Here is a 24951-nt window from a genome sequence, read left to right as displayed (position 1 = left end):
CCCCTCCATCTGCTCCCTCTGAAGATGGGAGATGGAGTCTCCCACAGGTACCCCCCCCCCCCCCCACCCCCGTTATTCCATTGTGTGCACTGTCCCTGAGACAACTCTCCACATTGTTCAAATGTTAGCATCTAGTGTTTCTTCTTCTGATATTATTCATGTAGGACAGAGGTGGATCTTGCTTTTTGAATCTACTCTTGTCTCGTGTCTTGTGGATCTTTTACTGACGGAGTCTTGGTTTGGAAAAGTAATTTGAAGACATGACCTTGGAAATTATTTAATTAAGACAGGTGGAAAATATGGTGGCATTAACCTTTTGAATCGCAGCACAATATGTTCTGTTTTATCCTTTTTTAAATCAGTTATATAAAGCCATTGTTTTATTCCACTTACAAAACAGGAGCCAGAGATTCAATGGTGATTTATAAAACACTATTTTTGCATTAAATTAATTTGTGTTGCATGACACACTTTCTGTGTCTGTATAGATAAATGTGGTTTAATCTTCTCTCTGTGTTCAGCAGGATGGTGTCATCTCTCCAGAGACGGACAGTGGGTTTATTGGTTCAGAGCGCTGCCGTCCGACTCCCGCAGCTGGCCCCAGTCCTCTCCACCAGGGGGCGTCACGGAGGTGAGGAGGTCTCCACATACACACACATTTACTAAACCCAACTAGAAAGAATACGAAAAAAACACCAGTTGGTTCAGCAGAACAATCTTTCTTACAAGATAACGTAGGAGTCTTAAAGTAAAAGAGTAAGAGTGAAGACGTGGCCACACCCCCCATTCTGCTTATTATCACTACTGTATTAACAGTGAACTAAGACCAAATGATCAAGTCCTCCCAATAATCATTAACCTGAACCCTAAAGTGGCTTTAAAATCAAACTAATATGTTAATACAGACCCCTTGGAATTATAAAGCCTAAAACAGGCGTCCTTGGGGTTAGAATAATTAGTATATACATAACATATTGTTTTGTTAATTTTGTTTCTCACCCAAACTGTCACTAATTTAGTTTCCTGTCGCCCATCTCTCTTTCAGCATGTCCTCACTGCCCGTCCACGTGTCTCCTAGCAACAGGACCGGCACATCCTCAGGGGTCAGAGGTCACAAGGTGGCGAGGGGGAGGATGAGAAGCTCCAGGTCTGTCGATGTGCGGAGCTGTCTGAACACCTTTCTTAATGATAACACGTAACTCACCTCAAACACTGAGCGAAACCCTCACCAACATACCCCAGCACCTGTTCTGAAATAAATATATGTTGAGACGTTCGTCCGTCCAGCCGTCCTATTCTTGTGAAGGTGATATCTCAAGAACGCCTTGAGGGAATTTCTTTAAATGTGGTACAAACGTTCAGTCGGACTCAAGGAACTAATACGATTTTGGTGGTCAAAGGTCAAGGTCCATGTGACCTAACAAAGCACAATTTGTCTTGTGAACGCAATGTCTCCGGATCGCCGTGAGGGAAACCCTTTACATGTGGTCCAAACATTCACTTGAACTCAAGGATGAACTGATTCGATTTTGGTAGCCAAAGGTCCCAGTGACCTTATATTAAATCTCGAAAAATACATTTAATAATAAATAGTACAACCTAGTAGTTGCTCTGTGTAAAAGGTCAACTGACAGTAGCTGTTTAACATGTAACAGTGTAAATTACTCGTGAACAAATGGAAAGACCACTCTTATTACTGCTGTTACTCAAAAACATGATCCGAGTCTTCATTATAATGGAAGCCAATTTATTAGACAGCCTTAGTACATACTAGGTAGACATGGAAGTATTGTTTGTGCTTCAACACTTGCAAACAAACAATCCCAATAAGTTAAAACAGTTTCAGGACGGACTAGTGTTTCATTTAATGTATTTTTTCCTCTGAAAATCAATTGATTTAACAAAGTAAACCCTAAACATCGGCAAATTAAAAAATAAACGGAACACAAAATCAAGCGCTTGCATCACAGAAAACGCAGTAGTGCAATATACAAGTTGTTTGGCCGGGAAAAAAGTGGGAAAAGCTCAAAGTTCAGTCGTTATGTTTTCGTCTTTTAAAGCCATTCACCACTGAGGGGTTTTTACACTGCACCAGGAAGAAACGGACAAAGAAAATAGAGATAGAATTTCATTTTCCCAGCTGACCACTAACAGCTACAGCTAAAACGTCACAAACACGGCGGCTTCACATCGGCATTTTCAAAAAAGGTTAAAGGAATCACTACTTCACAGTCAGAAAGATCACCAGTCAACAGTGAGACGCTAAAAACGGCAACATATGGCATTTACACAACACGACTCAGTGCATGGCCCAAGTAAACATCATTACGAAAACCAATGATAAGACTTAATCTGACAGGATACAATACTGAAATACAACTGGCCCTTTTTAACATTATTCTTTATATAACAGCAAGCAACGGCCCTTAGACATTAAAACATGAAGTTTCTTCACGGAGAACGGAAAGAAGGTTGTGGAGGGTAAATATTTCACAGTCTCTGCAGCCGGAGGAGGGATGATTCTATTTTTTAAAATATTTTCTAACTGAGCTCTTTCTCTTTTCATCTTCTGCTCCAACAAGTTCTTAAACCAAACTCTAACTTTGTTTTGAGTGTCAAACACACACCAGACTTTACATATTTACATGGAAACTGTGTCAGAAAGGGTCAAATTTAGTTTGTTCCTGCCTTTTCGGGTATTTCTTTAAATTTGGAGAAGTTGCCACTTGAACTCTTAATTAATCAATCAACTGAAAGATTAATTCAAAATGGTGATTCTGGAAGAAAACCTACGTAGTGGAGTAGTGGACGGTGGTTTTTGAGAAGTTTCAGTGATGCCGTTTCATACTCAAAACAAAGAGTTTGGGTGGAGGACTCCAGCTCAGCATCTTTGGAAATAAAGCTAAACGCTAAACTCTGCAGCTCCCAGAACATCCACACCGGATACAAACACATCGACAGTCCACACAAGTCCAAGCATGCTACTGAATATGCACATCTCAAATGAGCGAGGTGGGGCTCCTCTCCGGTGAAATATATGTATTTTATATATATTGCATGTTGACTGGTATGATATTTGAGTTTTTTTACAACATCGACCTCCCAACACGTCACATCCCTCCTCCACCTGCTTCCGATAAAACTGACACGGAGGAGAAATCCAGAGGAAGGAACCAGAGAAGATGTCCACCTCTTACGGTTATTACATTTGGTATTTTCCGTTTAAAATGGCCTTCTCTTCTGATATTTAAACCTTTTTAAATAAGTTTATTTAGTTGCATCCATTGGAAAACATGAGAATACTTGCAACGATTTTTAATCTTTGATACAACATATATTTTTTTTTTTACTCATCTAAGATGTCTTTTGTTTTTCTTCTTTTCAAGCAAGATGCATACACAGTTAATGGATCGGGTCGGGAGGGAGGGAGGGGTGGTGGTAAGATGGGTGAGGGCGGGGGGTGGGGTGGGGGTGGGTGGGTTAAGGGGGGGAGAGAGAGATGTGATTGGAGGATTTTTAGCTCGTCACTTCCTCGTCTGGTTTGTTCATGGCCTTGAGCTGCTCCAGGAGACTGGTGGGGGTGAAGATGTGGGTCGAGCCTGGAGACGCGCACGCAAAAGACACACAGACACACACACAGGGCGTTAGATCTGCACGTTTGTAAAGGAACCAGTGGAAAAATGTGTTTTCAGCTCTTGCTATGGAAGCCTGTTGCGGATGTTTCGCATAATGGAGCTGCCGTCACTCTGCGGATTCAGATTTTTTCATCATCAAAACAGCTCGTCACAATTTTTTTGAGATCTCCTAACTTGAGTTTCCACCTATAGAGAAACTTACACTGATCTGAAACACAAGAAATCCCCCAAAACTAGAGATATGACTTGTGCAAGACTGATTGGACATGGTGGAAAAACCTCATATGTCCAAATTTGGGGGTTTTCACTTGATTTAATTTCTCCAATTACCTCCACATCTCTTTTAATCTTGTAAAAAAAAATGACTATTTTAAACTTCTATCACTCTAGAGCTGATACAGACTCATGACGCGGAGCTAAATCATGCAGCCGGACATTATGGAAGCACACAGATCAGCGATGGCACCACACGACTGACATGACACTGTGCAAGGCGGGGCTAGTGGAGAGCCTACGACACCAAAACCTGTCTACGCAGCGCAGCCAATCAGGTGTGAGAAGGAATGTGCACATGGCCGTGTAAGGCCTTTGATTTAAAGAGCATGCAGGAAGCTGAGAAATACATCGAGAGGAAGCAACGAAAAATAAATAAAATACAGCAAACAGAGACGGAAGCAGATCTTCTCTAACGTGTCATGAAATCCAAAACCAGAGAGTTAGTTCTGTCGTCTGCCGATAAAATGGATGAAAATGTGAAACTCGGTAAACCTCGATCAGACAGTGATGAGCTCGTGTGACAGCTGAAGACACATTTCACACATCGTAAAAACTTGAAAGGTGCCGAGTGGAGTAAAGCAAACATTTACGCCAAATTTAAATTGTCACTTCGTGTCACGGATTCCCCATTTTTCACTTCTCGATATTTGATTTACTCCTCGCACCTGTTCAACGTCGACAGGATTTTTTTTTCCTACGTCGGCTTGTTTCTGTGGCAAAGCTGCGTGTTTCTTCCAGTTTGGGCTGATTCACCTCAAACACATTCGCCCACTACGAGGACAGGAGAGAAAGAGGCGGGCCCATCTCGAGTGGGGTCGTTATGGTGATGATGCAGGTGGGGGGGGTGTTGTGGGTGGGTGGGGTTTTAGTGCGGGTCACGGAGGTCAGTGTCGGACTGGCCTCACCTGCTTCTCTGCTGTTCCCCCAAACACACAGCTTCGTGGGCCGCTCGGCCCCAGAAACACAACGCCGTCTACGCCACTGAGGCGACTACTGAGGTCCAGACCAAAACAGCATAACAAAAACAAAGAGTTGTTTTAGTAAGTGATGGCCATTTTGCTCAGGAGGTGCTGAATGTGGCAGTATGTGGGGGAGGGGGGGGTCATACTGCTTATGGTGTGCGCACGGAGGAGGAACCATCCGTCCGGGTTGTGAACGATATCGCTTTAGCAGACTGGTCGGGAATGAGATGGATGCCCAGGACGACAGGTTTCTGTTAAATGGCGACGATGAGGTGGTCATGGGATGTGGAAATAAGTCTCACAGGGAGATGATGTGTCGAATGTTCCTAAACGTGTGTTATTTCTGTCAAGTTTCAGAATCTGTGTTAGAATTAGTGTTGAGGAGGGTAAGGAAGTTTTTAAGTGCAGATAGCGCCACCATGTGGCTGTTTACATAACACTTTTTAGAATTAGAACACTTCTGAACCCAAAAATCAAAAACTTATTCTCCATTTAATCTGTGGTTCAGATGATATCTTGTTTATTTACTAAACTTTTAGATAACTTTTAAATATTACATTTTACAGGTGTGGCTTATTTTAAATAAACTTTAAAATTATTAAAAACTATTCTGTGACACTCTGAGCATTTTAAAAGATGTGATGTTCTTTAAAAAGCTCTCAGATTCTCATGTGACCGAGAGCTGTCCCTGTAAAAACAAACTTAAAACCCTCTAAGATGATTTCTTTGAAAGAAATGAATGTGTTTGTGGCATCGTTTACTTTTCGGGGAGGTCGCTAAAGCATATCAGGTGGAGCGATGCTACATTCTCAGACTGTGTCAGCAGAGAGACCAACTGAATTCCTCTGAAGCTGAACCCTCGTGATCTGTGTCTGACATCCAGCTCCCTCTGCAGACGAGCCATGAGCCATGTGAGCATGTGACGTGGACTGAGAGAGAGTGTGACATGGATGAGGGAGTCAAACAAATAAAACAACACACACAGAAAGAAAAGGAGAGAATCCTTGTTTTCAAATCCAGCATCAAGTCAAGGACCTGTCCTGAAAGAGCAACAAATCGGGGGGAGGGGGGGGGTTCGTCTTTGCAAAGGGTTAGAAAATTAAAAAATAATAATCGGACAGTTAAAAAGTGATAGAGATGGATCTCGGGGCGGGGTAGATTAAATCTGGAGTGAGCGGTCAACAGGCTCAAGGGGCCTTCGGGTGGCGGTGGAGGGGCGATTTAATCCACCCAGTTGAGATGATGGGAGGAGGCAGCAGGGATGGGGTCGCGACCCCCTCAGGCGCGGCCGCTCCGCAGCACGGACTCTACATGAGCTGAATCCACACGTCCTCCCTGCAGACTCACAGACGGGTGATGTCGAGGAGCGAGGATTAACGTCACACGTTTTCTTTTTCCAACGTGATAAAATACAGAAGCTGCTGCATTAAGAGTCTCAAACTCATTTTACAGGATGATTTTTATATTTTAGAGATGAAACTGGACAATAATGTACTATAATGGAGTATTTATCATATCATTTATAAGTTGTATTGATTGTTGAAAATGTTATTTTAAAGTGAGTAGAATAAAAGTCTGTAATAAGATTTTCTTGGACAAAATTTGACGGAAGGATGTGACAGAAAGAAAGAATTACATTTTAGTGCAGATCCGGAATAAGGGGTGGATCCAGCATTTTCTTTTTACTTTCTTTACCTAACTTTCTTTAACATTGTGAGATTCGTTGATTCCTCGGAGAATGATTTGTGGATTTTAATGAAATAAAATCAGGCTTGTTTAGGGAACTGACATCAAGGACTGTTTGACCTTGATATTCTTTCTTTAACATCAAGAGACAGAGCATCTTTCAACATTTCCACGTATAAATCATGGCTCTGGTGTGGATCCAGATAAAAATATGGATCTAGGAGACTGAGGGCATCTGTCTGATATTTAAAACACGATACGGAACGTGAGTCTGCAGACGTGATGAACTCTGGACATTTGGACTCAGCCTCCCTGAAGCCTCGGACGACAGGCGACTGAGGCGCGGAACCCCCGCTCTGATTGGCTAACCGTCAGCGAGACTGGTGGAGCGGTCCGTGCGCTGAGGAGAGGTCGGGGGTGCCCATCCCCGAGGGACATGGGGAGGAGGAGGAGGAGGAGGAGGAGGGTGGAGTTACATAGAACAGGACTGAGTGTTCAAAGGAAGGAGAAGGAACGAGGACGAAGCCCTTGTGCTGTGAAGGTTCAGAAAGGGCTTCATTGTGCGGCTGCCTTTACTTTTTTCAGTGTGATTTCTCTCTCCCTCCCTCCCAATCTGTCTCTGCCTCACTCGGCCGCGGGCTCTGCGTCCTCAAAGGACACCCTAGTGGACTCTCGGAAGTCGGGGTGCTGCAGGTCCGATAAGAATTTGGTGGGGGTGATTACGTGGGTGGAACCTGTGGAGGAACAGAGGCGGCTTCACCACTCGTCTCTCAGCACATGCCACGCCCCCTCCCCCAATCGCTCCATTTAAATAAAAAACCCCAGAAGGGTTAAAACAAACACACACAGACACACACACACACACAGAGAGAGAGAGAGACACACACGCTCACACTGACACACACACACACACACACACACACACTCGCCATTCTGCAAAAGACACAAAACAACTGGGAGGTACAGACAGAAACAGACGTGGCGTGGCTGCAATTCAAAGACAACAGTTGTTTTTAAAGACAACAGCGGAAGCAGAGCACAACACAGACTAACAAGACACTTTCCCAGTTATAAGACAGACTGGCTGACGAAGCTTAAGGACATGAAATCGACAGTACACAGGGGCATAACATGACAGAACACACGGCACAGGTTACGACAGCTATTCTGCAGCTTCGTCCGCCTCCATTAAGAGTTCACTTAAACGTGGGATTCATCGTCTGCGTGCAGGGAAAGCGAAAAACTGAAATATCTCTATTGGTAATTTTGTATTTGTACCTGAGAGTGTGTTTGGTTAAAGTCGGCGCATAAATAAAAGAAAACCAGAACTTTTAATGTAACTGTGTTTGATCTTGTATTTCTTTTTTATTTCTCTGTGCCAGTGGGGCAGTATATTGTTTTTAAAATTTGCTAAAACATCAGAGTGAACTGTCTCGTAATAATGTTTTTACGACAAACTTACTTCCAGAAAGTATTCGTTGAAAACTCTGAAAATTCTGATTTCTTTTCTCACACGGTAAAGTTGCTCGTCTACGTCGATGTTAGACTCTTTGTTCACTTTCCTCCTTCTATCCTTTGACCTTCAGAGGACCTGGAGGTCGGACCGGCCTCACACAGTGACCCCTGAATTAGGACGCAGCTTTTTATCAGCGTTCTCACAACACGACCACTATGAGTTCAAGAGTCCTGAACTTATCAACTCTTTAACCCTTCCTCTTGTGCTCGGCCTGCGCTCAGTGCTGCCCCCTGTTGCATTACTCACCGATGATGGCTTCCCATTTCCCATTGGCCTGTGTGACCTCGTAGGCGCAGCGCATCTCGCTGAAGGACACGCCGCCGATGATGAAGACCATGACGCGTGGACCGGTGCGGTACTCTCCGGGTGTCTTGTTCTTGTGCCAGTGGCCGTACCGAGCGCTGCAGGAGCAGAACACGGTCACGTCATCACAGGTTCACAGCAACACTGTCCCCCATTCGCTCACAATACTTTCTGAACAGATAATATGATTCTTATTTCATAGATGCAAAGATGCTAAATCTGGTTATTGGAGGAAAAAAGCTTGAAGGGATTCGGGAGGAAAATGTTTTATCTGGACATTTAAAACCAGATTCAAACATTAGAGCTTTAATCTGCATGTGTGTGACCAACCTACAAGTATCCTAACACAAACCTCAGAGCTGTGTGTGTGTCCTCGTTTTTATATATTATGTTATTCGATGTGTGCAGACATTTCAATAAAAACAATAAAATAATTTTATAAAAATGCAACTAGTCAGTTTCAAAATGTGCAAACTTCAGTTTCTACGAAGCTTAAATAATTAGAAGCTTCAGTCCTGTGTTATTTCCTCTTCCTGTCGTTGTTCCTCCAGCTCGAGCTTCTCTTCTTCCTGTTGTTACGCTGGGATTCAAACTGCAGCACCTCCCTGCTCTCCATTTCCCCCAGGTATTGATCCGTCGAACTCATCTCCCTTCCAAAATTACTATTGATCCAACACCAGCATATCTATTTTGGTCATTTAAAAAGGGTAATAAAACACAACGCTTTGTGCATATGTCGTTGTGTGTGTGTGTGTGTGTGTGTGTGCACCTGACTGCAGTGGTGCTGAAGGAGGCGGAGGAGCGGGTGGAGATGTAGGGGTAGTGCTTGGTGTCCAGCTTGTCCTCGATAGCATCCTGCAGGGCGACAACAGAAATACCGTTACACACTCGTGCTGCACAGCATCGTTGTTGTGCGACTGCACAAATAAGGAGCTGAATACAGTCGATAACATTACGGCTGGAAAAGTAAGATGTTTGACTTGATTAACTGAATTGAGGTTAAATAGAGATAAAGAAATAACACGTGTATCTGATGTTTAGTGATTTGCAAACACACCTCCATGATGTCCTTGACCAGCGGTGTCCAGCGGGACAGCTGATAGGTCTGCTCGCTCACGCGCTCCTTCCTGTCCAGCTTCTTTCCTCGGCGCAGGGTGGACTGATGAAGGGAAGAGGAAACGAGGAGGTTAAAAGGAGAAAAGTCTGTAGATACAAAGTTATTTCGCAGTGTTTGCCACAGATAAAAAGGAGAAGAGGAGGAAGAGGAGTAAAGACTGAGAGTCCGACTGAAGAAGAAGAGAGTGATGATCTCACGTCTGTGATGATGGGGACGCCCAGGTGAGCCATGTTGGTGATGATCTCACTGTCCTCAGGGGGAATCTGAGCGTGTTGGATCAGCTTGTTCAGATTCTCCTCCGTGATGCCTGGACACACACACACACACACACACACACACACACACACACACACACACACACACACACACACACACACACACACACACACACACATAATGAACTCCATGACTCTGTTTACATTTAATATGTTCATCCTACTCCCTTATGAAGGCAAATTCATGTTTGCTGCTCGAAATCCAAAACTAAAATAATTCCCTTTAATTTAAAATTTGTTTACTTTGATATCTCTGCACTTTCTGTATATTAATGAACTTCAACAGTCTGTGTTTCTGAATTTGTATTATGTGAAACGGAATACATTAATAGAAATATTAATACTCATGAGTCTGCGTTAATATTTAAGAAGACGACAGGACGACGGCTGAGGCGACAAACAAAGAGTAAAAATCATTTGCTCTGCAGGGAGCGATGGCAGCACGGACTTCAGATTGACTGTTGTCTCCTACTCACCGTTCTTGAGGAAAATGTAGAGCAGGATGATGCGGATCTTGTCGTATGTGGTGACGTTGGCGTCGAGCAGGATCGGCACGATGGCCCTCATGGGGTCTTTGATCTTCTCTCCCTCGGCGTCGGTTCCCATCGCCAGATCCTGCGGCAGAAAACGTTTGTGAGGTTAAACAATCTCCGTCCGTTGCTCTGGACATTTTCCAGAACTTTTCCTGCAGCCCCCTGGTTAAATATGGTTTCCTCTTGTTCCCTCTTGTTCCCTCTCACCTGCTCCACACGGCACAGTTTGTCCACTGTTCCCTGGTAGTGCTTCATACAGTCCTCAGCCAGCTGCAGGTGAGTGGAGTACTGAACGAGACAAAACACACCGTTGTAACACACACACATAGGAAAACATACACACACTTACATTGTAACACACACACACACCTTGCTGAGCTCCTTCTGGTACTGAGGCATCTTCTTCAGCATCTGGGACAGATCCCTCATCGTGGTCTGTTCAGAGAGAAGAAACATTCATAGGATGAGTCCGGCGAAAGTCGTCAGTCAAATAAAACACTTTAAATTAGTTCTTTAGGTAAATATTCATTATTTAAAAAGCTTGAATCATAAAAACATGTCGGTTCGCTGGTGTTTTATAATCAACTGGACTAAAACTAACTTATAATATCACTGCAGGACAAACTTCACAAGTGGAAAACTGGAACAAAAAGTGAAAAATAAGACACAGAAACTTCAGGATTCGTTTCGTTTCCTCGACTAAGAGAAAAACAGATAATCCCGGTCACATTTCTGAGAATATTTAAAGGAGTATGTGGAGGTATGGACTGTCCGAGGGGCCCTTCTTGTTTGAGATCACTATTTAGATATAATTTACTTTAACAGACACAAATAATCAATCCCAGAATTCAGTAGTTTCTCAGGGAATTCAAGAAATGATCCCTCTTGTAAACACATCAACGAATCCTTACCTTCTCTCCAGTGTTCATCCTCTTGCTGGCGGAAAAGTCCTTCAGTTGACGCGTCACTTCCCTGAATCACAAAAACACAAAACACAAGCAGCGAAGGGCGAGCGCGTGAGCGGAGAGTCGTGAGCGCTGCTGGACTCAGCGTCAAAAGAGCGATGCAGGAAAGTGTGAAGATTCAAAGTCGTACTCACTGGGACACCTCAGCTATGTGTTTGTGTCTCAGGCTCACCCACAGGTCATCGTCCTCGTGCAGCAGAACCTCCTTCTCGCGTCCTCCGTCTCCGATGCCACTGGTCTCGTACCTGCAGAAAGAGAAACGTCCATTTCAACATTTCATTCCATAGTTTGATAACGTCTAACAAGACGCCCTCTGTGTTTCTGTCGTTTGGGTTCTTGTCGTACTTGTAGACGTCGTTTTCGATGGGCAGCAGGTCGTAGCCCATGGCCTGGAAGGTGAGCTCATGGAGGACAGGTGAGACGGGGTCGAACGCCCTGTCCAGGATGATCAGCTGTGAGCGAGCCTTGTCTGGACCCTGCGCCGGGAGGAGCACATACAGGAGTGAGAGAGGCAGCAAGAAAATCATGCATATAAGAGGGATTATGAATCAATACACGTCCAGATACAGCCTGAAATAAGAATGTGACACGAGTCATTTTCCTGATCTCACCTCTCCCATGGTCGGGTCGTCAGCCTTGTAGGCGTCCAGCTTGTCCTGAACCAGCTGGGCCAGGGTGGCGTTGTCCTTGTACTCGCTGACAGGAAGACAGACGGACATGGAGGGACGATCGGTAACACAGACAAATGGAAACATCTACACCTGCACCCATTGGGCGTTATCAGCTGCCAATCACACGGTATCCACGCCCCGATGCAAACAATGCTTTGACTCTAAAGGATCATAATTTACTAAATGAACATCAGCTGTATCGAAAAAGACTTGAAACTAGAGATTAAGACACAAACCCCTCCTCCCATCAGCGCCCCCTGCTGCTCACCCTCGGTATCTGACAGCAGGGTACTCCTTCAGGGTGGCACAGAGCGTGGCCAGCTGCTCGGCCAGCCGCTCCATCACCGGGTTCTTCAGCTGGGTCTTATGGGGGCTGTAGAAACTGTGGAAGGCATCTGGGTTGTCCAGTGAGTACACCTGCACACACACACACACACACACACACACACACACACACACACACACACACACACACACACACACACACACACACACACACACACACACACACACACACACACACACACACACACACACACACACACACACACACACACACACACACACACACAGAAATGTAAACGTTGCTGCAGCTGCACGGTTTCGCTCCTTCCAGCTTTGACCGTTTTGACCTTTTTCACCTTCGTACATCTTCTTCTTCTCTAAAGCAACGTGCATCTGAACGTCCGGAGCAGATTCGATGATGTAAAATCATTTTCAGTGTCAGAGCGTCTCGACTCGACAGCAGGTCAACGTTCTCTCACAGCCTCGGTGATAACATCAAACTGATTTATATAATGTCTCCTTTTTCCTCATCTCTCTTCCTCTGTTTTACTCTTTAATCACGTCACCTTCATCTCTCATCTCTAATTACTTGTTTCCTTTCCTCTCTTTCATTTTCCTTTTTTCATTCTGTCTCCACGTCTCATTCCCTCTCCTTCAATTTCCTCGTTTGCTCTCCTTCGTCATCCTCATCCTCCCTCTCTTCTCTCCTTGTCTCCTCTCGCCTCCATCCCTCACTACCGCTCCCTCCTTCCCACCCATCTGTCCACGGTCACATGACCACGCTCCTGCGCTGCAGAAGGGTCCCTCCGTCAGCTTGGCTGCCATTGGCCACCGATTCTGATTCATCCAACAGGACGAGAGCATTGGGTTGGCGGGGGGCGGGGCTACGAGGCGGCGTTTCGGCCCCGGAGCAGAAAATCACTGACTCCGAATTAATTCTAGTAGACAGGAGGGGAGCAAGGCATTGTGGGCCGAGTGGCATCTTCAGACAGTGAGCGAGTGAAGGATGGACAGAGGGAGAGATGTGGGAGATAGAGAGGAGAGGAGAAAGAGAGGGAGGGAGGGAGGGAGGGAGGGAGGGAAAGAATAAATATGTGAAGTGAGTATAATAAGAAAAAATAAAAAGGTTGAAGCTTAGAGAGTGGAAGCGACGTGCAAAGGCAGGGATGGAGGACTTGGAAGAGAGGGAGGGATGAGGAAGGACATGATGGAGGCAGGAATCTGTGAATACGGTAAAGGATGGAGAAGCAGGAAGGAGGGAGGGAGGGAGGGATGGAAGGAGGGAGGGAGGTGTGAGTGTTTCAAGAAGAGTCTGGCAGTGAACACAGTGAGTCAGCAGCTTTGTGACAAGCCACCACCTGAACATGCATTTGTGTTTCTCCCTCCGTCTCTTCCCGTCCATCGCCTGTTACTATTCCTGTCTGAGCAGCTTCTCTGTCCTGCGCCTCGTCTCCATCCACCTCTAACGCTCTCTGTCTCTGGATCGTTCTCTCACAGCCGCGAACAAACAACAGATGAAAAAGAAGAAACAGTCGTCACGACGCGTGCGACGCTGCCGGACGTCTACCTGAGACTCGTAGGGCAGGAACGCGATGTTGATCTCCGTCAGAGTCTTTGTGGATTTGGAAGCGCGGCTCTTCACCAGCTCGTTGAACAGAGGATCAGGGCAGGCTGGAAAATACAGAATCACATTGATCATCATTGATTATTTGCTCTTAATCACGACCTAAACATCTGGGATTCTCACTGATTTATAATAAAAATAAAAATGCACATCACAACAACACACAGCACATGTGAGTTTGGATTGTTTCATTGATTTAACATTAATCTGACAAACTAAATGATCATTTCTGACATTATATTACAATAAAATTACTCAGAGACACTTGTAAAGAAGCAGCTGAGGCATTAAAGCAGATCGTTGCTGAAGCAGCTGAACATGTATCGTCATGTATGTTCATGCATGTTCCTGTTTGTTCATGCATGTTCATGTTTGTGTATAATATACTCACAGTCAGTGAAGAAGACGTGCGCTGCCTTGTATTTAGCTGAATGAGGATCTTTGTAATCTGCGATGAGGGTGTGGACAGACTGAAGAGAGACAGAGCGAATCACTGATGAGGATCACAGTATATGTGCACATTCAAATAAGCTTTATTGCCATCATGTTTTGAGAGAGAGAGAGAGAGGAGGAGAGAGAAGGAGAGGGAGAGAAAAGGAGAGAGGGAGCATCCTCACCTTCTCTGTGGGTGTAATCAGGTAAATGGCCTCCAGGCTGGGAAGAGGCTCTCGCCGCTTGTGGATGTCCTCCACAACTAGAGAAAAGAAATGACACGTTACAATCAACACAACACAGAGCAGAGCGTGAGCGTGCAGAGCGACAGCGGACGTGATGGTCGTCTCTTACTGGTGATGCCCTCCGTCATGATGTCTGTCATCTTGCAGCAGGACGACAACATCCTCATGCTCAGCTGGTCCACGATCAGCGCCTGGCGACAGGGGACGAGACACTAACTATACAAACTCTTACTTCCATTGAGAGGCTACACTCGATTTGAGTCGTCACAGACTAGACTAAATGAGAAGCTGCAGAGATTTGATGTTGATGAGGTGGTCGTTGGTTCTTACCTTCCATTCTCCCTTCTTCTTTACCTTCTTGATGACATCGTTCATAATCTCTGTGGAGGAAAAGAAGAAACTTGGTCAGGAACCGGAGGGCGACACGGTGACGTGAGGAGCGAAGATGTTTTAATGCTGTTAACCAAACCCCCCCCCCCCCCCCCCCCCTTCAGAGCAGACCTCAGCTGTTTCACATTCACTTAAATAAATGATGACATAAATAATTCTAGATACATTCAGAGGAATTCACTGTGTGTATAATATAAAGTCTATGGTTCTGTCGTCTTTCAAATCTCTGCAGGCCTCGATATGCTCAGTTTGACCGGATGACTTAATGTGTGTGTGTGTGTGTGTGTGTGTGTGTGTGTGTGTGTGTGTGTGTGTGTGTGTGTGTGTGTGTGTGTGTGTGTGTGTGTGTAGAGGGTTCACATTTGTCTCTGTGTTATGTCTCATGTGCTCTACTTATCTGAGTTCCCTGCTCTCCCACAGCTGATGTCATGTGATTTTTCCTCTTTTCTTTCGTCGTCTTATTTCTCTAAATATATTTACTTATACTATTTGAATCAGAATTAAATTATTGTTATTATTATACAATAACAAGGATCCGATAAGGACAACGAAGGTAGATCCCATCTCCTAACTGCTCGCCTGCAGCACAGTAAGAAAACAACAAATCAGGTTTGCAGGTTTTTCAGTGGAAACAAAACAACACGATCCCGTCCGACTGGTGCAGATTTAAAAATAACCTCATAATGTAAATTCCTGCAGTGGAGGACGACGACGACAGGCGAAAGTCAAACACGGCCTCCAACAAGGTTGAACTGAGCACAGACACCGTGACGAGCAGGAACATAAACTGCAGGGGATTGATTCCGTGTTTGATTTCAAATAATCGCATCCACCGTGACGTCACATCACCACGGCGACGCTGCCGATATTGGCCTGATCACTAACGCCGACAATCTGCCAGTCGCATTAGGACAAATCCATTTAGGGTGAATTACTGTCGGACATGATGCTGGATCACTGTGAATGAAACCCGCCTAATCCCCGTGGCTAAAACCTGAGGCCACGGAGATACTGATGGATTATCACAGATTAAAAAAGGACACGCAGAAATAAAAAAAAAAAACTAAGATTACACAGCAACGTGGAATAAAAGATCAGAGATGTGCTCGTGTCAGTCAACGCTGGCTCTGTTTGATTCACGGTAAATCAGTGAATTGATGGAGATACTAGCTGCTGATTGGCTGAGAGGGAAGAGGATGGATGGATGAGGACAAACAGAAGCTGTGTCTCAATTCAGAAGCTGCGTCCTTAGAAGTCTGCTTGGACCACAAAGGCCGAAATGAGACGGTCTGGTCCACGGAGGCTTTCGGGGTCACAAGCTCGTCCCGCAATGAATCCTGGGATAGGATCCACCCGTTGGAGCCTTCGTTTCTCGGGGGGACGAAAAGGACGCAGCCTTTGAAATGAGTCAGTCTTGCTGCCTCGACAGAAACAGCCAGAGAGTCAGAGACAGTTCTCACCTCCTGTGAGTCAGAGGAACTGTGTCTGACCTCCTGTGGGACGCGTGATGTGGGAATAGTACGTTTCTCACTGAGTGACAGTGATTTCCTGACTCAGCCTCTTTCCAACATCGTCTCAACAAATACAAACTACAGAAGTTGACTTTTCATTCAGGAGCGAATAGTTGTGGATGTGAAGCCTTTGACAGATCTGTGCTTGATGCTCAAAGTGCACGTTCGATTCCCAACTAATCATCTCGTCTTTTCATGCAGCAGCAACCCGAGGACCTCAAGACGAGACACTTCCACAAACAGAGCGGCAGCGAGGAAATCCTTCTTCCTCTGCCGCTGCTCATGTGTTTCCTCTCGACGCTGCTGCAGCTTCTTTCTGAGAAACAGCTCCAGGAATGAAAATATCCAGTCACAGTACTTTGTGTACTTTATACCTGTTATACTCTGAACCACAACACATAAGGTTACATCACCAACATATTGACGCATTTGTGTGGCTGCTGCATCTCGTTTTAAGGTTTTATTTTGAGAACTGCTCTGCACGATTTAAAAAAACATTATTTATTAAAATTCATTTATTATTAATGAATCTACCTGATTACGCTGCATGTCTGTGTGGTCATGGCTTCACTGAGAAGCTGTCTAAACAGGAACTGAGTTAAATCTTTCATCCAAATGTTGTCTTCTGGAAAAAAGTTATAAATAAATAGTAAACACTGTCAGTTTTGTTCAAGAAAATACAAATATATATATATATTTCAAACCCTTATGAGAAAGAATTGAGGCTTGATTTTTATTTCTTCAGTTTAACCATAAACTTTGTTCTAAATAACAAGAAACAGAAACAAAACACAAACAGAAACAGAAACAGATATAATAGAACTTGAATTAAGAAAATACATGATTTCGTAGAATGTAAATGTCTCCTCTGCTTTGTTTATTCTGCAAACATAAAGATAACGCTACCGACTCTATTGATATAAATGTGAAAGCCACATATTGACAGAGTTTTATTGGTCAACCGATAAATTGGAGCGGGGTCTCCTAAAGAGGAATCGACTCGCTCACAGTTCTCCTTCGTGTGGTAGCGTCACTCGGTCGTGTTACTGAACCACGTCAGGAGAAAAGCTCTGTGGGTTTTTCCTTTCTGTCGCGCAGACAGAGCCTCAACAAAGCAGGGACGAAAGGGAAGGGACCTGAACAAACACAGAGCAACAGCTGTGTCAACCAAACACACACACACACACACAGACACAGACACACACACACACACACACACACACACACACACACACACACACACACACACACACACCTCAGACGCCTCACGAGCTCTCTCACATCCAGTTTAACAGGATACACATCCTCATGGACAGAAAGCGTGACAGGAACCTCTAACTTGTACTTTCTTCTCAAAACCTATTTAAAAATAATCTAAAATAAATCAATCTAATCTTTGCTTTTTCAATTTCCCACATTTCCTTGTTTTTTCCGACCCTCAGAACAAACAGCGTGACGCGTTATTGTGACGTGACTGCTCCTGCTGATTGGCTCCGTGTTCCCTCCTCAGCCTTGACTCTGCACATTATTACACATCACAGCGGCGACAGTTTCTCCCTTTGACTCGAGCGTCCCCCCCCCCTTCAGGGACCTTCACCTATGAGTGCATGACCCACTTCTCCTCTCTGGATCTTCACTGGGGCACCGCTCCCGAGAGGAGACAGCGCCGCGGAGCTCAAAGAGACGAGCAGACACCTCAGCACTTCTCAGCAGTGAAACCCTCTCAGCTTCCACCGGGGCTCGGCTGAGAGATTTCTTTATTTCATCTGATAAAAAACAAACAAACGCTTGAAGCTTTACTAAGATGCAGCTTCTGAAAAAGTCTCTGTTGTAGTAGTTCATTAATAAAACTGTGTCAATGAGTAATAACACACGAGAAGGTTTCATAGTGATGTGATATACTGTAAAGAACAAAATGGAGGCAAAGAACATGGTTGGTATTTACATGTATTTGTATATTTTACAATATATTATTCGTAATAACGTTTGTGTTTAAAATGTAAAATATTAATCTTCCAAAAATATGTATTTGCCAATAGAGTTAAATAATGACATCTTGCCCAATTCTTTTATTTATGTTTTTTAATATTTATCTGTCAATATGTAATATTGGCATCAGCCCCAAAAACAGTCGGACTCCAAAGTAAACTACACATAAAGACTCGATGAGAATATCGTTAAACCCAGAGTTTGTTTGCTCTTCATCCTGCAGTTACATAACTAACCAGCACAAATGTTTTTTTAAGAAGAGCAGAGGAGGATCACGAGTCTGTCGCTCCTCCGGACTCCCACATAAATCCAGTCAGAGGTCAGAGGTCAGGCCGAGGAGTCGTGACCTGCACCCAGAGGTGCTGGGAGATGACGTGCAGGAGTCACGAGACCTGAATGTGATTCTGTGATTCTGCAAAGACACGCACGTTATGAGCGATCAAATCAAATCTGTGCAGCTGTTCAGTAGCAACACAGTGAGAATAACATCTTCACATATCGACATGTCATCGTCTCCCTTCCTCTTCCTCATCAATCTGCATTTCCTCTTTTTGCTCACGTCGCTTAAGGACGACGGCATCTTGACCGACACGACTGCTCGTCTGGATATTTCTGTAACACTGTGTACAGTTGGTCTCTGTGCACATACGTATGTAAGAGGAGGATGGAGGGAGCGGTCACGTGCCGCTGAGCGGAGGAGTGGGAGGAAGAGGAGGTCTGCCAGCTCTGACACAGCACTCTTCCTCAGCGGGAGAGAAAAGAGGGAATTCATTGAGATAACGAGCGACTGTGACCCGGCTCTGTTTCAGCCGGTTCTTCGTGCTCTCTGCAATCACGTGACATTTCAGCTCTGATTTACTTGAGTGTGTGAATGTGTATTTGTTGTGTGTGTGTGTGTGTGTGTGTGTGTGTGTGTGTGTGTGTGTGTGTGTGTGTGTGTGTGTGTGTGTGTGTGTGTGTGTGTGTGTGTGTGTGTGTGTGTGTGTGTGTGGCCCTGAGGGCTGCAGGCACTGCGTCAGAGACTGAACCCAGACGAGTGTGCGATGCTCTGGTTCAGTGATGCTTCCAAGGTCAGCAGCGCTTTGTATGAGTGTATGAGTGTGTGTGTGTGTGTGTGTGTGTGTGTGTGTGTGTGTGTGTGTGTGTGTGTATGTGTGTATGAGTGTGTGTGTGTGTGCATGACTGTGTCCTTTTCTCTTTCATCTTCCCTCTCCTCACAAAGAGTAAATACACACCAGCATGTTTCCAGAAACGTCCAGAGAAGAGTGACCTTATCCAGCAGCCAATCAGATATTTAAAGGAGACGTGTTGTTTGCGATGATGAAGACGAGAAGATCGATGTGAATCACACACATTAATAACAAAGCTGAAGTCTTTCAGGGCCTGATTCGATATCTAATAAAGACTGGAGACGGGGGGGTAAAACAGTGAGTCTCTATTATGTGTATGTAACATAAAGACATGTGTGGTTTGAGGGGGGGTGTATATGTTGGAGCTATGCAGTTTATCTATCCAATAATCTAGTCTAGGTTTGAGTTTGTTCTCTATATGTGAGTGATTTCAAATCTGGCAAAGTCACTGACGCTGCGAAGTTGCCAAGAAACCCAACTAGTTTGGAGGCTGCTATTTAATCTACAGACTCAGATGTTTGTTTCTGCATCTACAGATAAACTTTAGTTGACGCGAGCGTGACGTGAAATTTCTGGATCCCGACGGAGTGATTTCAGCGTTGAGTTGAAATGAGAGCATGTATGTTCAAAGTTCTCTTAACGGCTCGAGTGTCATGTTCTCTGCTTCTTTGTGTTCCATGTTAAAACCGCCATGTCTCTACTTTCACTTCCTGTCACGGTGTAACTGGGTTACTACTGAACCACGTGTTGTTCACGCAGCAGCGAGGTCACCGGGGGGGGGGGGGGTTATTGATGACTTCTCTGTCACCTGGATGAAAATTGGAACTCATAGATTCTGTTTAACCTTCAGATTTACTGCAGCTACATCACAGGTCAGAGCGTAGGACGGATCAGTACTCGATCACAGTGGATCTGTTATGCACCTGCAATATGAACCTCATGACCCTGAATGAGCAGCTGAAGACAACGAATGACACTTATTATGGTCATGAGAGAAATCCCATAATGCTTTGTGATAGTAGTATTTTGAAATCTGATCATTTTAAATGTTTCATTTCAGTTGATTAGACTTTCCCACCTGGGTATCGTGTCTAGAAACTGTTTCTCAATTATAGAAAATCTACAGCATCATCATCCTGTGATACCAGATTTTAAGATAAGATAACAGTTAAGTGATCCCACGCTGGGGAAATTCACCAAATGTTTTCTGGAGAATGCAGGAATTTATTGTGCTCATGTTTTAAGCGAGCGCCATTTCAGCTACTTTCTCTATAAATCTTGTTCTATCCACATCCCCCGATTTATCCCCTGATTTGATCCATATAAACCTGAGTTATATGTGTCTCAACGAGTAAATAAATAAGTGAAAGCTGTCTCTTTCAAGACAAGCGCACGGAATAAGACGAATACCTGCACGACGCAATGAAATCCAGTAAAACAGCCCTGAATCACCTCTAGAAAATCAGCTACAGCTACATAACATTGTTCCTTTTTTAATATTCAGCGCTGTAATATTCAGCGCTGTCTCTCAGCTCCATCAGTCTGAGCAGCAGCCTCATTCAGAGATGATGAATCCTCCAGCTCAGGTGATGAGAGGCCTCGTCATTCGGCCTTATTTCCCTTCTGCTGCTCTGTGGAGGCCGATGCTCACGTGCAGTCATGAAAAAGATGGTGGGAGAAGCTTCTGCTCGCTGCCCATCCCCCCCCCCTCCTTCATCCTGGCTGCTACATCCACTGCTGCAGAGAGAGAGGAGCCGTGATGGTGTCGCCCTCCCTCCCTCCCTCCCTCCCTTCCTCCCTCCCCTGCCAACTCCACCAATCCCATCCCAGCTCCCACCCTCAGCCACACGGAGCCCAGGTGTCGCTGCGTTCACCTACTGGGAAACATCCACAGTGTTTATATTGTTCTGGAAAAGAGGAGCCAGTGGCTGCGTGTGCCTGTCTTCAGTTTTACTGACTGGTTTATGTAATTACCAGTTACAAGGCCTGAATAATGAAATAGTGCAGGACATGCAGGGATGTTTGTCGTGTGAAGCTGTGTTGTGTTCGGGTGTAGGTGTGCAGATGATATCATATCAAGATGTTGCTTTATTGTAACAGGAAAATCTTTTTATAAGAAACAATACCAGTGACGCAGGGTGTGAAAATGAAAGTCTGTGCTCGCGATGCAGGGCTGCAGGGCGATGAAGGAATATCAATAATCATCCCAATATGATTTTAATCAATAGCAATATAACAAATGTTGATATATATATTGATATATTGCTTCTGCATCGTGCAAACTCAGTGAGGATTTGTAAAATGCTTTGCTGACTCATATGAACATTTTTATCTCTATAATATTTTTGGCCTTATTGTCCATGCAGCACGAGCTCACACTAATTTTTAATCATACCTCTAATATAATAATGAACAAGGCCAAACACTATCTCCTGATCATCTATTTAAAAACCCTGTTCATCAGGATTAACCAATAATTCATGATAATCATGACGATATGATCCTATCATGATTTACACAATATAGTTTAAGATCAATGCAAACTGGTTAAAAGCTAAGAAATTAAGGTTTTGAGTCAGAAATGTTCCCTTATTTGGGACTAATCAAGGATTATCTTAATTTATCTTATCTTATCTTATGTTGTGTTTGTGTTTGTTTGTGTTTGTTTGTCTGTTAGTTAGAAGGATAATGATAAAACGACCGGACAGATTAATGTGACACTTGGTGGAAACATGTGTTTTGGGTCGGGAAAGAATTGATCAAATTTTGGTTGGGATCCAGGATATCTTTTTCCACTTTCTTTAACATTGAGTGTTTCTCAATATTTACTATTTTCTTTCTTTTTACACAGTGTGATGTTATTATAATTATTATCCAGGCCTGGTAGCAGCCACAGCTTCGTACTAAACCAACCATAACAGCATTGTATTATATTTACGACATAATATTCTGGGTTTCTAATCACTCTACTCCTGCTCCATGTTTGGAGTCTGATTCCCGGGCTAAGCTCAAACCCTTTCCCCCTCCACGGTGTCACAGCAGAGGTGTGCTGGTGGAGGAGGTGTAACCGAGTGGGGGTGGGGGCCCTAAAATGTGCAGCAGTTCACCCAGGACATGATGTGATGCACCAGCGATGCCTGGTACCATTAACAACACGAAGGGGGACTCAGCCTCAGAGACTGGGACGCTACTACAGAGCGGCTGTTTGTCCTGGACGTTGGTGAAACGTGAAACCTGGATCAATAACAGTGGAGAGATATCAAGTGAAGCAAATCCTGCAGCACAGGCTGGAGGCAGCGTAACAGCCAAACTGAGGAAACGATGGAAAAACCCTGAGTCATGGATTAGAAACGTGCGTCTGGAGGAACTGGATTCTACGAGTCCAGTGTCCAGGCCTGTGTGACGTTAACACAACCAAACTACACATGCACCCAGTTGACCCTCCAGAGCACATCCATGTTCAGGCCTGCACCATGTCCACACACACACACACACACACAGACTCACACACACACACACACACACACACTCACACACACATAATGACTCTAAAAGCCAATATCACACAGTGCACACACTGATCTGCTGCGTCCTGACGGTGCAGAGTGACACAGACTGGTTTTGGCGCATCACCAATAAATTGCATGATGAGGAGGAGGAGGAGGATGAGGGTGAAGAGGAGGAAGAGGAGCTTCAGCGGGTCGTTAGTGGGGCCATGTTCAGATAATGCGGAATTTCTCGTGCTGCGGCCTTTTAAAGGCAACTTGGCCACAATCCGCCATTAGCAGCTGACACCAGCCCGGTGGAGCACCGAGACGCTCCGGCTCCATCAGGGAGGTGAGGCGGTGCTCGACCTCGCGCACGGATTGATACCGTTAATGCCCAATAATCACCTATTAATCGATGTCATCGCACGATTGGCTGGAATTAGCCAGCGCCAGGGCGTGATACGCTGCAGCAGCGCGTCGCATCAGCACAGTTTTACGATGCAGCTCCAGAGAAGCAGCGCAGATTTTTTTTTTTTTGCTTATGGGGGTAAAAGGGCGTGTGTTGCGCTGCGTGAGCCTCCACGGATGTTTTCTATCTGCGGGAGAATCACCGCGCGTTAAAGACATTTTTTTTGTTTAAGTATACGCATGCTGGAAATGGAACAAATTGCGCATCCGCACCGCAGGAGACCAGCCAGTCTGTGCAGGTTACTACAGCCGCTGGGGTCTACAATAGGATGCGATGAAGCACCACCTTCATCACCATCATCCTCCTCCTCCTCCTCATCATCACCCCGATGCTCTCCAGCCATCCGCATCCTGCAAACACACGCTCACGCACACACAATAAACGGTCGCTTTTACGCACAGGGCGCGGCGTTACATTTAGGACTCAATGATCTAAATGTGAAATAAAGAAAATCTTACTTTCTCCGACCACCGCCTTTAATCCGATAGGTGCCATGATGCTGCTGAGTGCTGGAGCGACTGGTCTCCCTGTGCTTCCTCCCTCTCTCCCTCTCTCCTCTCCCTCACCCACCCCCCCCCCACAGCGCCGTGGAGGAGCCTCCAGCTCGAGACGTCACCGCGTATCCTTCCGCATCGTCCTCTCATTGGTGGACCTGAGTCTCATATTAGTTTAATGAAGGGTTTTACCGCAGCAGAACCTGGATGAAGCCTCTGACATCCACACAACTTCATCTAAAACCTCCCTGAAGAACCCACATGTCATCCAGACGTCAAGTGTTAAAGAGGCTGCGGGATGTATTTGGTTTGAACGTGTGAAAAACTTAATATTCATATATCTCACATCTTTCTAGTGTTTTGATAAACACAGGAATTGTTTTTAATTTGGCTGCTTTTACTCCAGAGAAGAAGCCAACGTCCGAATCAATGATGTGAAACACAGAAGCAGCCGCTCGTCCTCATATCTGACAAACTGAAATCAATAACCTGTAGGTTCTATTTTTGCTTTATAACTTGAAATAGTCGATTATTGAAATTGGAGCCTGATAATATTCTATTGATCGGCTCATGAAGTTATGTTATGTTACAGCGTAAACTTCTCAATATGATCCCTGAATCAGGCTAATTTCTTTTTAATATTTCTCATTTCAGATAATCGTCAGCACATCTTCTTATCTGATCAACTATGTTCAATGTTTTGCTTCATGAAATAAATATTTGATCGTTCATATACCTAATACTTAATATAGCAAATGTGTTTTTGATTGTGGAATTTATTGATTAAGGCATCTTTTAACTATGGATCAGAGAATCTGTTGCCAAGGTAACAACGAAGTTAAAAGGGGATGTGATTAAGCTGGAAACTCATTGATATTATATAAATAAATAAATATTATATCTAGCAATATCAGTTATTTCACCATATTTCAAGACTTTTGGAGGATCTGTAAAC

General features: G+C 44.6%; 1 protein-coding gene across 2 annotated transcripts; it reads right to left on the bottom strand.

The window, feature by feature from the left end:
• Nucleotides 1-1730: 1730 nt before the first annotated feature.
• Nucleotides 1731-24110, bottom strand: stxbp1a (syntaxin binding protein 1a). Of its 2 annotated transcripts, XM_034603057.1 has the most exons (20): nucleotides 23961-24110; nucleotides 14856-14905; nucleotides 14635-14716; nucleotides 14466-14542; nucleotides 14240-14318; nucleotides 13792-13895; nucleotides 12208-12356; nucleotides 11880-11964; nucleotides 11614-11744; nucleotides 11403-11513; nucleotides 11215-11275; nucleotides 10673-10738; nucleotides 10511-10591; nucleotides 10247-10385; nucleotides 9693-9802; nucleotides 9436-9537; nucleotides 9148-9233; nucleotides 8322-8476; nucleotides 7136-7293; nucleotides 1731-3599 (listed from the first exon to the last, which is right to left on the bottom strand). In XM_034603057.1, the coding sequence occupies exons 1-19, from the start codon at nucleotides 23995-23997 to the stop codon at nucleotides 7184-7186; spliced, it is 1815 nt and encodes a 604-aa protein (XP_034458948.1). In that variant the 5' UTR covers nucleotides 23998-24110; the 3' UTR covers nucleotides 1731-3599; nucleotides 7136-7183. The 2 variants fall into 2 exon arrangements, with proteins under 2 accessions (XP_034458948.1, XP_034458949.1); XM_034603058.1 differs by lacking the exon at nucleotides 7136-7293.
• Nucleotides 24111-24951: the final 841 nt, after the last annotated feature.

This window comes from Hippoglossus hippoglossus, chromosome 12 (genome assembly GCF_009819705.1).
Source record: "Hippoglossus hippoglossus isolate fHipHip1 chromosome 12, fHipHip1.pri, whole genome shotgun sequence".
Classification (NCBI taxonomy): domain Eukaryota; kingdom Metazoa; phylum Chordata; class Actinopteri; order Pleuronectiformes; family Pleuronectidae; genus Hippoglossus; species Hippoglossus hippoglossus.
Note: the sequence above shows the minus strand (reverse complement) of the source record. Positions and strands in the feature narration are given on the sequence as shown.

Excerpts from the sequence above, each read along its gene's own strand:
- stxbp1a (XM_034603057.1), bottom strand. The coding sequence starts at position 23,997 with ATGGCACCTATCGGATTAAAGGCGGTGGTCGGAGAAA. Across the intron at positions 14,906-23,960 it reads AAAGGCGGTGGTCGGAGAAA|AGATTATGAACGATGTCATC; the intron begins GTAAGATTTTCT and ends TTTCCTCCACAG. Across the intron at positions 12,357-13,791 it reads TCCTGCCCTACGAGTCTCAG|GTGTACTCACTGGACAACCC; the intron begins GTAGACGTCCGG and ends GTGTGTGTGCAG.